Source organism: Coregonus clupeaformis, chromosome 22 (assembly GCF_020615455.1).
Source record: "Coregonus clupeaformis isolate EN_2021a chromosome 22, ASM2061545v1, whole genome shotgun sequence".
Lineage (NCBI taxonomy): Eukaryota > Metazoa > Chordata > Actinopteri > Salmoniformes > Salmonidae > Coregonus > Coregonus clupeaformis.
The window spans coordinates 3493094-3508816 of NC_059213.1; the positions used below are offsets into that span (position 1 = coordinate 3493094).

At 42.8% G+C, this 15723-nt stretch overlaps 1 protein-coding gene across 3 annotated transcripts in view; it reads left to right on the forward strand.

Moving 5' to 3' along the window:
• Positions 1–15723, forward strand: part of LOC121536020 (storkhead-box protein 2-like) — a 59104-nt gene that overhangs the window by 14107 nt on the left and 29274 nt on the right. The window contains exons 1-2 of one of the 3 annotated variants that reach the window (XM_045206377.1): positions 1298–2509; positions 13355–13372. The exons of 1 other annotated variant lie outside the window; for it this stretch is intronic. In XM_045206377.1, coding sequence (XP_045062312.1) covers positions 2400–2509; positions 13355–13372 — 128 coding nt within the window. In that variant the 5' untranslated portion in view covers positions 1298–2399. Of the gene's footprint in view, positions 1–1297; positions 2583–13354; positions 13373–15723 lie in introns of those variants that run through there. One more of the 3 variants, XM_045206376.1, reaches the window with a different exon arrangement.

Consider the following 15723-nt stretch of genomic DNA (forward strand, 5'->3'; position numbering starts at 1 on the left):
TCTGGCACAACTGTTGTGATACAACAAAGTTTGTCTGCATAAAACTAATTACACAAGTGTTTTGGAGACACTGCACAATGGTTGTGTAAACATTTTGTGTGCAGACAAACTCTCCATTGTATCACAAAAATATCAGTTGTATCAAAACCTTTGCGTCAAATAAGTTGTATGTCAGTTGTTCAACCTGAGTGTGTATGGGGTCTTTGTGGGTGGGGGGAAGCTGCATATCATCATGCCTCTAATCCCTCTCATCTTCCCTGAAATTATATTACATCATCAGCTGGTGTCATCTGGAAAACTCATGTAGACTTCAGGGAATTCCCAACCCCAAGTATTACCTTTAAATCCTTGCCTTTGGTCTATGATGAGTTATGCCACAGTAGAACCTCAAAGATACAAACCTCAGAGTTAAGGACTGACTGGTCTACCAAACGTTGTTGTTGAACTACGACATTTATTAATCACAAAAAAATAAATGTAGATGAGGTCTTACTGTATGATCGAGATGGAACCCCTTTAAGTTGTCTTCAGTGGTGTCACTCACAAGTGGGAATAGGGGAAAGAAGTCCTAAGCATGACATTTGAAGGAAGTATCCCTGTTGTGTTTAAAACATTTAACGATTTTAAGCCAAGTAAAACTATATGCGGTTTTGAATAGAAATAAGAAATGTGAAATCAATGTGAATATGGATGAAGCAAATCCTTGATGGTGTTTCTGTTGTTGTATTTTTTAATACCATTCATTGTTATACAGTGGTTATATTGAGGGGCTAACAATTGTACAGCTTTCTGTGTCATTCAAATAGCAGAGCTTTCATAGGCTGGGCCAGAAGCTGGGGGCGGAGCCAAGCTTTGGGGTTGTTTCACATTGGCATGTAGCCTGACATGATCAGTTGCATGTAATGTAGGACAGTTCCTCAATTAGCATGGGACATGTATCAAGAGGGGAGAGAGAGGGAGAGGGTCTCATGCTTATCCTGCCCCTTTCCTGCAGTGGCACTGCACAGCTGAGAGAGAGAGAGTTAGAGAGGGGGAGAGAAAGAGAGAGGGGGGTGGTTAAAAAAAACACTCAGCTAGAGCCTCTCTCATTATTAGTCCCTTTATCCTACTGGAATAAATTGCTTGCAGGACACATGTGGCTGCTGCATTTTTGTGTTGTTATTTTCTTTCTTCTCCACTATACTTCTGTCCTCGATCTCTCCCTCGTTCTCTCCCTCGCTCTCTAGCTTCCTCTACCCCTCCCCTCGTCTCAGTCACCCAGACACAGACACACGCATGCTCACGCAGAATCTCGCGCAGTGGGCACGCACGCACGCACACACACACTCACTCACACACACACCCTTTCTTGAGGTTCTGGGAGCAGCAGCAGCTGCGGTGGTTAGCGTTGAAAGACATTGGCCGTTGACTGGAGTTAGCTGCAGCCCTGTCGGTTGAATGAATGGATGCACCAACGAGCCTCTTAGGATTGGATTCTCGTATTGGAATTTCACGAGAGAGGAGGAGGATATCTATTCTGGGATTTGTTTTATTTCTATGCTCTCCATCTTTTTTTCTCTCCGCACCCTTTCCCGGTGTGGTGTCGTCGAGGACGAGCAGGTCTTGCGCCTGATCGGAGGCCGATGGAGGTGGATTTGGCCTTTGCTACACTCTGCAATCTATAGAGCTTTTCAGTGGAGGTCAGGGTAAAGGGCGCTTTTCTTTCTCTTTTTTTCTTCAAAAGGGGGGCTCTTTTGTTTTCCGGGGCTCGGCTGAGCGAGCCCTGTAGCTCCCATGGTGAATTGAGCTATTGTAGGAGAAGAGGCCTTGACAGCTAAGCTGCCGATTCTCTACCCATCTCTTCTCCCTCCTCTCTCCCCCCTATTCCCCTCCATCAAAAAAATCTCCATTCACCTGAAAACCAACCTTCCTTCCCCACACCTCCATCTCTCCTCGCCATCCTCTCTCCTTGCCTCCCATGCCCCATTTCCTTCATCCCTACCCCTACCCCTGCCACCCCCTCCCCTCCCGCAGCATAGCGGCTACGTAATGCGCCTCCCGACGCATGCGAACAGGGATGCTACAAATGGTGGTTTGGACTGATCGCTGACATAAAAAAAAGGGTGATGCCTCGCGCAACCACCACCCGCCGCAATGGATCAGCCCGGGAAAATGCAGCAGATGCCAATCCACCGCAGTCTGGATTGAGGGGCGGCTGTAGTAGCTTGCCTGTGGATGTGAATGAGAAAACGTGCGTGTGTGTGTATGCAAGCGTGCACGCTGGTCCTCGGTCATGTCTCTCGCCTGATCTCTTGCACGGGGCGTCCCTGCTGATGTGGGGGAGGCACTAAGCCTCAGGTCGGCCTCCCCCCAAACACAGTAGTAGCCCCCGTGGCAGGCCGCTTGCCCCTGGGGTCGCTATGAAGAAGACCCGCAGCACCAACCTGCGGCGGGCCTGGCCCAGTTCGGACCTGTCTGAGCGGCTGCCGGAGCGCACCCGCTCCAGGAGCGAGAAGGACTTCCGTCTCCAGCAGAAACACCACCACACTCCCCCTCCTCCACCCCACATCTCACCAGGGCTCCCCGGGGCTACCAAATGCCAGGTGAGTCTGACAGCACCCCCCACCACAACCACTACCATCCCTAACTCACCATCTTGTCGGATGTTGGCAAGCGTGTGTAAAGTTGTACGTTGGGGTGAGGGTTAGTAAGGTCTTGGTTTCTTCCAAGACCACATTATTCCGAGGCTACTAGGGGGTTTCTATGGATATGGAATATGTGATGACAAAGGGTAGAGTTTGTCTGTGTTCTATAGTGGTTGTGAAATAAAAAAGTGACATAGTAAAAGGGTAAAGACAATATTGGAATTGAATGGTCCCAGGCTAGGATATTGCATCATGGCAGTTGGTTATTTATTAATTAAAACGTTAATATTAGGATTTGAGTACAACCAAGGGCTGAAAAGGGAAGCAATGGGATGTTGTTGGAGCTAAATCTTTGAAACCCTCCCATCACATAGGTTTTTCTTTCCCCTTGAATCATGGGTTGCGGTGTGAATGATCTGCATATCCATATGGCATTGCAAGTTTCTGTGAGACGCTTGTCTATCTAGTATTGTTGTGTGAAGTGTCAGATAGGACTGTGATATGTGGCAAAGCGATAACGTATTTCATGGTCTCTGTTTTTAATGACACCATGGAACATTTTAAAGGGATATTTCAGCGAAATTACATATTTAGATGTTTGTTTCCTTACCTTGAAAGCAGTCTATGTACAATAATTACAATCCACACGTTGCTTTTGTTTAACCAGCCAATCTAAAATGGATGAAAATAATCACGTTTAGCATATTTTAAATTTCATGCAGAAGTCATCTCAAAATAATTTAAAACCAAGTGGTGGTTGTGCAATGCAATTCATTTTAGAGATGTTTTGGGCATGAAATATAAAACATTCTAAACAGGGAGTTTGACTTTCATTGGCGTGACTAGGTTAAGTTGTGATGTTTCATCACAGACTAACTAGCAATGTGATATCCTTGCTTGACAAGGTAGCTAATTTATTAGCCAATGTTAGCTAATTTATTAGCCAACATCAGCGATCTATACTATATAAACTATACTATATATACACAAGTGTTGGTCCCATGTTTCATGAGCTGAAATTAAAGATCCCAGAAATGTTCCAAAAAGCTTATTTCTCTCAAATGTTGTGCACAAATTTGTTTACATCCCTGTTAGTGAGCATTTCTCCTTTGCCAAGATAATCCATCCACCTGACAGGTGTGGCATATCAAGAAGCTGATTAAACAGCATGATCATTACACAGGTGCACCTTGAGCCACTCTAAGATTTGTCACACAACACAATGCCACAAATGTCTCAAGTTTTGAGGAAGCATGCAATTTGCATGCTGACTGCATGAATGGCCACCAGAGCTGTTGCCAGAGAATTGAATGCTAATTTCTCTACCATAAGCGGCCTCCAACGTTGTTTTAGAGAATTTGGCAGTACGTCCAACCAGCCCCACAACCGCAGACCAAATATAACCACGCCAGCCCAGGAACTACACATCCGGCTTCTTCACCTGCGGGATCGTCTGAGACCAACCACCCAGACAGCTGATGAAACTGTGGGTTTGCACAACCGAATAATTTCTGCAGGGATTTCTAAGGGAAGCTCATCTGCGTGCTCGTCGTCCTCACCAGGGTCTTGACCTGACTGCAGTTTTGCGTCGTAACCGACTTCAGTGGGCAAATGCTCACCTTCGATGGCCACTGGCACGCTGGAGAAGTGTGTTCTTCACAGATGAATCCCGGTTTCAACTGTACCGGGGAGATGGGCGAGCAGTTCACTGATGTCAACGTTGTGAACAGAGTGCCCCGTGTTGCTGTGGGATTATGGTATGGGCAGGCATATGCTACGAACAACGAACACAATAGCATTTTATCGATGTCAATTTGAATGCACAGAGATACGGTGACGAGATCCTGAGGCCCATTGTCATGCCATTCATCCGCCGCCATCACCTCATGTTTCAGCATGATAATGAACGGCCCCACGTCGCAAGGATCTGTACACAATTCCTGGAAGCTGAAAATGTCCCAGTTCTTCCATGGCCTGCATACTCACCAGACATGTCACCCATTGAGCATGTTTGGGATGCTCTGGATCGATTACAACTGGACCCTGTATGAATACTTCGTTCCTACCTTCCTTGAAGTAATCACAGATCTGAATTGGTTGGATCTGTGAAAGTAATAGGATGGCACCTTGCTTACACTTACATTTGTGTGTACCTCCAGAAAACAAGGAAGGAAGGATGCATTTCTAAAGTATTCAAACAAGGCCCTGGTGGTTCCTGTCCACTAAGCAAAATATAGTTGACAATACAATAAAAAGGCATCGTTCATTTTCAGTTCTATGTGAAATAGTTTAAAATACGTATTTTACAGATGTTATAATGACGATTACAGATGTTATAATGACGACTCTGCCGGACTTCCTATTGTCATCCAGTTTAAGATGTAAGTGAACATTTTACAATTTCAATTTTAGTGAGATTAAAGTATGGAATAGTTCTTATTGCACTTATGTTAGCATTTTTAAAAGCTTCTGAACTGGCAGTAATCATGTTCAATGGGCCAAATCAAGGCCAGCCCAAAAATCACCAGCCCAATAAAGGCCATTTCAACCAATAATTAATGTCCATGGATGTCCTGCGTCAGTCTGTGCTCACTTGGTGGGTGTAGATGGGTGATCTGTAGAAACAGAAAGCCAAACCAGCAATGAGGTAGGCGAAAATAAGTCCTTTTTAGGGATCAACTATGAATCTCATTGGATAGTACTTGAATAATTAATGACATGTTACAGGATGAATTTGAATAAGTGACATATGATAATCAGCCTTTACTCACAGAACTTTTGTAAGACTTACATTTTTAGAGAAGCATAACTTTGACAGGGTTTCTCACCCCTGTCAACTGATTGATGTTAGCTGATTCAGAATTTTAAAAGTCCACAAAATCATAGAGGAAATAAGAACTGTACTAGCCCATTTTTAGTTGCAGGTAGGCCTACCTCTGTTGAAAGTAGAACCCCCTTCGCACCAAAATCTGGGTCGTAACTACATCAAATCTAACCCACAATTTTGTGTGGCCTAGTTGACCCCATTCATACTAGCCTCGGCTCCCAGGTTTCGCTCATGTTGTTCTTGAAAGCCTGGGGAAGTTTATATGGCCTGTGTGGCTCAGTTGGTAGAGCATGGCACTTGCAGCGCCAGGGTTGTGGGTTCGATTCCCACGGGGGACCAGTACAAATGAAAATGTATGTACTCACTACTGTAAGTCGCTCTGGATAAGAGCGTCTGCTAAATGACAAAAATGAAAAATGAAATGAGTAGGTATGAGTGGTGCACTGATTGCCAGTGGCTGCTGGCTGATTGGTTGTGAATAGATGTGATTTTTCAAAAACAACCACCACGTATCCTTCTTCAGAAGTGCATTGTGGTGCCAGGACAACAACCTCTCCCTCAACGTCATAAAAAAAAGGAGTTCATTATTGACTTCAGGGAACATGGGCCGATCCACATCAATGGGACTGCAGTAGAGAGAGTCATCAGTTTTAAGTTCCTCTGTGTCCTCATCACAGAGGACTTGACATGGACCAACAACACCACCACTCTTGTCAAGAGGGCGCAACAGCACCTCTACTTCCTAAGGAGGCTGAAGAAATTTGGCATGCCGCTCCTGGTCCTCTCCAAATACTGCCGCTGCACCATCGAGAGCATCCTGACCGGTTGCATCACGTTCTGGTACGGGAATTGCTCCGTCCATGACTGCAAGGCCCTCCAGTGGGTGGTGAAGACGGCCAAGTACATCAATGGGACCGTGCTTCCACCCATCCAGGACATCTACTCGAAGCGGTGCCAGACTGCTGAACACTTGAACTGGACTGACCACCTGCACTGACTCTCCACACCATAGCACGCGCACACACACACACACACACACACACACACACACATTCATGCTACACACACATCACAACTGCTGCTACCAGACTCTTATTATTATATTAGCACCTGTCCCCCAATCCCTCCTCCCCAAAACATATGTAAATATTGTGCTATAAATTGTGCCTTCCTGTATTATACTTATGCTAAAATGTTTTCCATTCTGCTGAGCCATTTACTTTATGTTCGTATTCTTATATTTTCTTATATTCTTATTATTGTTGCATTGACGAGAAGGAACCTGCTAGTAAGCATTTCGTTGGATGGTGTATACCATGTGGATCCTGTACATAAGACTAATAGAGTGGGTGAAAATGGCCTAAAATCAAAACTTCATCACTTTCATAGCAGCCTATCGACTGTGCAATGCAACATTTCAAAAAGATTAAGTGAACGTTGACCTGCTTGCAACGCCACATCCACCTCTGTCCTTTGTTTTCTATTGTCATTTTATTTCCTCTGGATGTAGCTAGCTTGATGGTTTTTTTTGATAGCTAGTGCAAGATTTAACAAGTTGCAGTCCTTTGCTGAAATACTAGGCTAGCTTTGGTGTACCAATACATTTCTGGCAGTTCTGTTGTAGGAGCTTCATCTAGCAAAATGATACCTAATGTTTTCAGGTGGTCCCAAGACAGATGCACACAGTGACAACGCATAGAATGGCAGCAGAGCTTGTAATAGGTCACTTTTTTGAGTGAGAATATTGACGGTTAAACGGCGGTTAAGATCCTTAAACTCATTGAAATTATTTTGAGTGTGGTATTTAAATCGAAATCAAATTTTATTGGTCACATACACATATTTAGCAGATGTTATTGCGGGTGTAGAGAAATGCTTGTGTTCCTAGCTCCAACAGTGCAGTAGTATCTAACAATTCACAACAATACACACAAATCTAAAAGTAAAAGAATGGAATTAAGAAATATATAAATATTAGGACGGCATTGACTAAAATTATGAGTGGCATTGACTAAAATACAGTAGAACACAGTATATACATATGAAATGAGTAAAACAGTATGTAAACATTATTAATGGCTGTGATCGGAGAAAACTGAGGATGGATCAACAACATTGTAGTTACTCCACAATACTAACCTAATAAAATATAATATGCTAGAGACAAGTGAATGAGAAAGGTTACCAGCTGAGCTACAGAGGACCACTAAATGACAGAGTGAAAAGAAGGAAGCCTGTACAGAATAAAAATATTTCAAAACATGCATCCTGTTTGCAATAAGGCACTAAAGTAAAACTGCAAAATATTTGGCAAAGAAATTAAGTGTTATGTTTGGGGCAAATCCAACACAACACATCACTGTGTACCACTCTTCATATTTTCAAGCATGGTGGTGGCTGCATCATGTTATGGGTATGCTTGTCATCGGCAAGGATTAGGGAGTTTTTTAGGAAAAAAATTAACGGAATAGAGCTAAGCAAAGGCAAAATCATAAAGGAAAACCTGGTTCAGTCTGCTTTCCAACAGACACTGGGAGACAGTCACCTTTCAGCATGACAATAACCTAAAACAAAAGGCCAAATATACACTGGAGTTGCTTACCAAGGCGACATTGAATGTCCCTGAGTTGCCTAGTTACAGTTTTGAATTAAATCGGCTTGAAAATCTATGGCAAGACTTGAAAATGGCTGTCTAGCAATGATCAACAACCAACTTGACACAGCTTGAAGAATGTTTGAATAATAATAATGTGTACTATTGTACAATCCAGGTGTGCAAAGCTCTTAGAGACTTACCCAGAAAGAATCACAGCTGTAATCGCTGCCAAAGGTGAATCTAACATGTATTGACTCAGGGGTGTGAATACTTATGTAAATGAGATATTTCTGTATTTCATTTTCAATAAATGTGCAAACATTTCTAAAAACATGTTTTCACTTTGTCATTATGGGGTATTGTGTGTAGATGTTTCAGAAAAAATATTTTTAATCCATTTTGAATTCAGGCTGGAACACAATACCATTTTGAATAAGTCAAGGGGTATGAATACTTTCTGAAGGCACTGTAAGCACTGCAGAAGCAGATGTGCATGTAATCTAGCAAACACTTCTCGGGGGAGAAGGGCCTTAGTCAGGGAGGTGACCAAGAACCCAATGGTCACTCTGACAGAGCTCCAGAGTTCCTCTGTGGAGATGGGAGAACCTTCCAGAAGGACAACCATCTCAGCAGCACTACACCAATCAGGCCTTTATGGTAGAGTGGCCAGATGGAAGCCACTCCTCAGTAAAAGGCACATGACAGCCCGCTTGGAGTTTGCCAAAAGGCACCTAAAGGACTCTGACCATGAGAAACAAGATTCCCTGGTCTGATGAAACCAAGATTGAACTCTTTGGCCTGAATGCCAAGCGTCTTGTCTGGAGGAAACCTGGCACCATCCCTACGGTGAAGCATGGTGGTGGCAGCATCATGCTGTGGGTATGTTGTTTTGCGGCAGGGACTGGGAAACTAGTCAGGATCGAGGGAAAGATGAACTGCGCAAAGTACAGAGAGATCCTTGATGAAAACCTGCTCCAGAGTGCTCAGGACCTCAGACTGTGGCAAAGGTTCACCTTCCAACAGGACAACGACCCTAAGCACTCAGCCAAGACAACGCAGGAGTGGCTTCGGGACAAGTCTCTGAATGTCCTTGAGTGGCTCAGCCAGAGCCCAGACTTGAACCCTATCAAACATCTCAGGAGAGACCTGAAAATAGCTGTGCAGCGACGCTCCCCATCCAACCTGACAGAGCTTGAGAGGATCTGCAGAGAAGAATGGGAGAAACTCCCCAAATACAGATGTGCCAAGCTTGTAGCGTCATACCCAAGAAGACTCGGGGCTGTAATCGCTGCCAAAATTGCATCAACAAAGTACTGATTAAAGGGTCTGAATACTTATGTAGGTTAAATCTTTCAGTTTTTTATTTTTAGGACATTTGCAGATATTTCTAAGACATGTTTTTGCTTTGTCATTGTGGGGTGTTGTGTGTAGATTGATGAGGAAAAACATTTATTTAATCAATTTCAGAATAGGGCTGTAATGTAACAAAATATGGAAGGGGTCTGAATACTTTCCGAATGCGCTGTAACTCAGTAAAATTGTTGCTTGTTGCATTTCTATTTTTGTTCAGTATAGTTCTCTGAGCCCTGTGATATTATGATCTGAGGTGGGTGCTTATATGGGGTGGCAGGTAGCCAGGGTTTGCCAGTTCGAATCCCGGGTCTTACAGGAAGAATTTGACCGCCGTGTTGTCCCCTGCAGGTGAGGAATTAGGTTAGGGGACTCCACACCCGACATTCGTAGGTGTTGAGCTGGCACAGGTCACCGTACAGATCATATCCAACCCTTCACAGGTCACCGTACAGATCATATCCAACCCTTCACAGGTCACCGTACAGATCATATCCAACCCTTCACAGGTCACCTCTGTAGCTCAATTAGTAGAGCACGGCGCTTGTAACGCCAGGGTAGTGGGTTCGATCCCCGGGACCACCCCCATACGTAAAAATTTATGCGCACATAACTGTAAGTCGCTTTGGATAAAAGCGTCTGCTAAATGGCATATTATTATTTATTATTATAAACACATTCTAACATTTGACTGTCTGTTTGTCTTTGTGAAGTAGAGCTGGGCCCGGTTTCTCAAAAGCATCTGAAGGCTAAACATTATTTCTGCCTCAATTCTTGGCTAGGACCGTGTGGACCTAGGCCCCAGCTGAAGTTGAGGCGTGGGTAGAGAAATGAGGCCACGGTAGTGCTGCGGTGTTAGCCAGCCCTCGCTGTAGTAATACGTATAGAGGAGAGGGAGGACGCTGCGAGTGAGTAAGCCCTTGTTCCCCGCCTCCAGTCAGCTGTTTGAGTTGTAGAAGATCAGTCAGCCACTAAGATGACGCCTCTTAAGCCTCTGGAACTGGTACTGTATAGCTCTTTATTTCTCTTTCTCTCGCTCTCTCTCTCTCTGTTACTCACTTTGTGCCAAATCCTAATTACAGTGATGTGCAACTCGAACGTTCATTCAAATATTCAATATACAGTACATCAATTAAGGATTCGTGTGACAGTTTGTGCTACTCATCTCGTTGTTTCGCTCCACATTTATATACTGCACAAGGCTAAAAAATAATCACCCTCATTCTGGCCATCCCAGATGCTGACATCACGGACTAACCTCTGCAGGATTTCCTTGGGATGATTGTATAAAGTGTAGCAGAGAGGCGCTTGAGAGATGGAAGCACTAATAGCTCTCTCTTCTCTGCATTCTTCAAACATGGACTGCGTACAGGCAGCAGAATTGTCATTGTTAATGTTCTTAGTAATGCCAATGCAAGAACCCAGTTGTTACTGTACAAATTACGTTATTTTGCTTTTACAAGAAGCTGTAAATTCTAGATGGCATCAGAAAGTTTAAATGTGACAGGTGTTGGGAATAATAGAAGACTGGTGTCCTGTCCGGCAAGAATAAATGAATGAATGCAAAGCTTAACTGCCCTGTTTTCGTAGTTGGACCTGTGTTAGCATCAATAACCAGGTTCCCATCCAACCATTTCATGTGGATGAATTACCTGATGCATGAAAAAAGTCACGATTGGCTGATGGAAACAGGAAATGCCGGTACAATTTTATAAATGTCGACAGACAATTTGTTCGTTCGACATGGTGGGATTTTTTTGTGTCAGAAAAATTAATAATGCGAGAAATGGCGGTGGAAACGCCTTTATGCTCAAATGTTGATATAATAACATCATATCAAAGTAACTTGGAGTCGCATGATGATATGTTGTGTGGTCCTCCCACTACAACTCGACAAAGCATACAGTTTATTAGGCTACAGATGAAATAAGTTATGATGAACTTCACAGGGTGGTGAAAGTGCACGGTGATGATCTTGACGCTCCTTTCCAATAAATATCGAGGGTCTTATACTGGTCACATGATGATCGTTGCTTGGCTGCCGTTTGACAAATAAAAATAATCTTGCTCTTATCCATAATAATCTCATCATGTAGGTAGCCTACCTGCCCTGTATCTGCAAGCTGTTGGCTACAGCACACATGCCAAGACCAGAGTGATCACATTTGCTATATAACACAACAGTTTTTGTGACAAAACCATTAGCAGAGTTGAAAATGCGATGGAAACCCGTTTAACTTAGATTTTTATGTCATTTCTATGTGCACTACATCATCACGCACAGCCCATATTGTTTTATGCTGATTTTAAAATATTCAGCCTGAAAATCTGTCGCCAATTGGATGGAAACTTAGCTAATATGGTGAAAATAATGCAGTATTGTGCCATGCATGTTTTTTGGTGACTTTTGTTCTACCACTTTTCATCACTAGCTAGGTTTCCATCCACAAAAATATATGTACATTTACCAGCAGTGGTGTGTTTCCATCAAACTGGCTTGTTGCGAATAGCAAGCTGTGTGTAATGACTTAAATACTTTGTCCTATAACTTTTCATTTATTGAATAAAAAACAGAAGTTCTTTGTGTTTCTATCCCATTTTTTACTCTGTCGATGGTTTTGTCACAAAAAGCCTTGCGATAAATGGCAAATTTGCCCACCCTGGTCTTGGCACATGCACTCTTGCCAACAGCTCGCAGATATAGTGCAGAGGGTACATGATGAGATTATGGATAAGAGGAACATAATATTTAATTTTCAATTGGCAGCCAAATTAAGACCCTTGATATTTATTGGAAATGAGCATCAAGCTCATCACCATGCACTTTCACCACCATGTGAAGTTCATCATAATTTATTTAATATGTAGCCTAATAAACGGTGCATTATTTTCCAAGTCATAGTCAAGATGACCACATAGCATCACGTGACTGTAGTTTACTTGACAGTTATTCTATTAACAATTGCGCAAAAAAGCTTTTCACTGCCATTGTCACATGATCTATTTCACTGACAAAAAAAATCAATTCATCCCTGTTGAACATATATTGTTTTGTCGACATTTAGGGAAATTTACTGACAATTTGTTGTTTCCATCAGGCCTGGTGTGAGTTTTTTTTATCCAACACGTACATAAAAATTGTTGGATGGAAACATGGTTACAGTCACACAAGCATTTGGTCCATTTCCTATATATCGTTGGGCTGCTGATACTGTATGTGCGACACCAAGGACAAATAGTATTTATTGTTGGACTATATATACACTGAGTATACCAAACATTAGGAACACCTTCCTAATATTGAGTTGCACCCTTCCCTTTTGCCTTCAGAACAGCCTCAATTCGTCCGGGCATGGACTCTACAAGTTGTCGAAACCGTTCCACAGGGATGCTGGCCCATGTTGACTTCAATGCTTCCCACAGTTTGTATTTATTAGATGCTACCAAGGCAGCCGCTACTCTTCCTGGGGTCCAAACACATTAAGGCACTTACATCAGACATAAAACAAAAGATAAAACAGTACATAATAAAGCATTATTACACCACTACATATCTACAATACAAAATGTATAATACCACAATACAACAATATTACAATGTGCGTGTGTGTAGAGTGCGTGTGCTAGCGTTTGTGTGCGTATGCCTGTGTCTGTACCTGTGTGTGTCTCTTCACAGTACCTGCTGTTCCATAAGGTGTATTTTTATCTGTTTTTAAATCTGATTCTACTGCTTGCATCAGTTACCTGATGTGGAATAGAGTTCTGTGTAGTCATGCCTCTATGTAGTACTGTGTGCCTCCCATAGTCTGTTCTGGACTTGGAGAATGTGAAGAGACCTCTGGTGGCATATCTTGTGGGGTATGCATGGGGGTCCGAGCTGTCTGCTAGTAGTTGTCAAGTTGGCTGGATGTCCTTTGGATGGTGGACCATTCTTGATACACATGGGAAACTGTTGAGCATGAAAAACCCAGCAGCGTTGCAGTTCTTGACACAAACCGGTGCGCCTGGCACCTACTACCATACCCCGTTCAATGGTACTTAAATATTTTGTCTTGCACATTCGCCCTCTGAATGGCACACATACACAATCCCGGGTGGCGCAGCGGTCTAAGGAACTGCATCTCAGTGCTTGAGGCGTCACTACAGACCCCCTGGTTTGATTCCAGGCTGTATCACAACCGGCCGTGATTGGGAGTCCCATAGGGCGGCGCACAATTGGCCCAGCGTCGTCCGGGATTGGCCGGTGTAGGCCGTCATTGTAAATAAGAATTTGTTCTTAACTGACTTGCCTAGTTAAATAAAGATAGAATAAAATGTCTCAAGGCTTAAAAATCCTTCTTTAACCTGTCTCCTCCCCTTCATCTACACTGACTGAAGTGGATTTAACAAATGACATCAATAAGGGATCATAGCTTTCAACTGGATTCTCCTGGTCAGTCTATGTCATGGAAAGAGCAGGTGTCCTTAATGTTTTGTATACTCGTGACAAAGTAAAAATTTTAGCGTTTCCATCAACCTCGCTCGCGCTGAGCGCAATGTAAATATCAAAGAACACCGCCGTTCAGGGGCAGAGTAGTGGGTGAAACCATTCACTTCAGAAGAAGGTGTGATATTAATAAAGTTTCCTTTCATTATGTGTTGTCGAATTCATAAAAATATTTAGGTTGGCAATATGAGAGGCCTTCAGACGTACCTTTTTTTTATTATTATTAATTTCCTTGAAAGAACAACTAGTGGGTTTTGAGTGCTTCTCCCCTATTTGGAAAGTTGGTCTGCATGCTCTTCAGTCTGATGGAGATATTCTGAGAGCAGGTTCGTGTCTCCTTCCTCTGTACATAAAAACTGTTTAAAACTATATAACACAATAGTGTCTTTTGAAAAGTGGTTCATATATCCCAAAGTCAATTGCAAATGTGACTATGTATATATTTATGTTGCCGTTAATGTATTTAAAGCCTATTTCGGCAACTTAACCAAGTGTTTGCTGGCTTAGCTAGCCATGTTAATGACGAGATAACTAGCACCTTTAGTCAGTGCACTGTAATGTCACGCTAGCTATTGCCACCAGGTGATTTATTGGTAATTCAAGACTTCTTTATTGAAATATTAAGTGAATGTTTATTTTCTTACTACCTTAAAAGGTTTGTATAAAAAGTGTTGTACTTGTGCTCTGTATTTATGGATTGATTTCGCTTCACATTGAGGGCATGTATCATTACTGTTGCTCCTATTTAAAAGATATCTTGTGTCCTACCTAACCAGTGGACGTGTGGCTGTGACCGTCATTTCAATGCCTGTCATCACTGTTTGATATATTTTACTGCAGATAAAAACCAAGTCAACCTGAAGTGTGGGTGTCTGTGTGTCTTTCTTCTGTGTGGCTATATGAAGTTGGTTACACTCAGTGTATATCAGTGGCGGTCGGTGCCGTTTAAGATGGGGGAGGACGATTCTTTTTTTAATGAGCATGGCCTTATTTCTATTACAGCATATCGGATGACTGTCATTCATTTTTCATTCACCCAGCTTAATGTAACATTGCTAGGTTTAGGCTACTACATGATACTCCAATTTTCCCTATACCCATCGTGAGGTTGCTACAACCTAGCCTATGAATGAAATTTTACAACGTAGGTGCACAGGTCGAGAGAAATTTGAGTAATCAAGGTGACAGACATCGACACATTCAATACCGCCTTGCACACTCTTGCCTGCATCTAGCTGATCTAGGGTGGAATCATTAGTCCAACAGTTGCAAACGAGAGTTTCTATCAAACAAATTCAGCAATGTTTATCCACGTTTCGTTCTGTTTGCTTTCGTTCAACAAAATTATTTCAACAGAATCGGCGGAATGAATACACCGCTGATCACACGCAAAAACAGTTCACTTTCATAGCAGCCACATACAAACAGCATGATCCCTTTGATCATTGGATAATTCTTTCTCACATCTACGCGCTCACCTCCACTCACCTTGTCACCTCGCTTGTGGAATTGAGTGCACAACACATCAACTGTCTGTAACCAGGTGAAAAAACCTTTCCAAGTCAAACCTTCATAGCATAACCACTAATCGCTACACACATCCTACATCGTTGTCACCATATTAGCTAAAGTCAAGTCAACATAGCTACTAGAACTAATGCCTTAGTAAACCCGCTACAATCATGCAATACAGTGTACAGTTAGCAAGCAGTTACACCGGCGGGCCCCGGTGGCAATAAATTAATACAACTAAAAGGTTACCTTGATTTGGAAGAGTTCCAGTGTTGAATAGCCATAGCCAGCTAGGTAACATAGCATCCCTCTCTGTTTGAGCCGGATG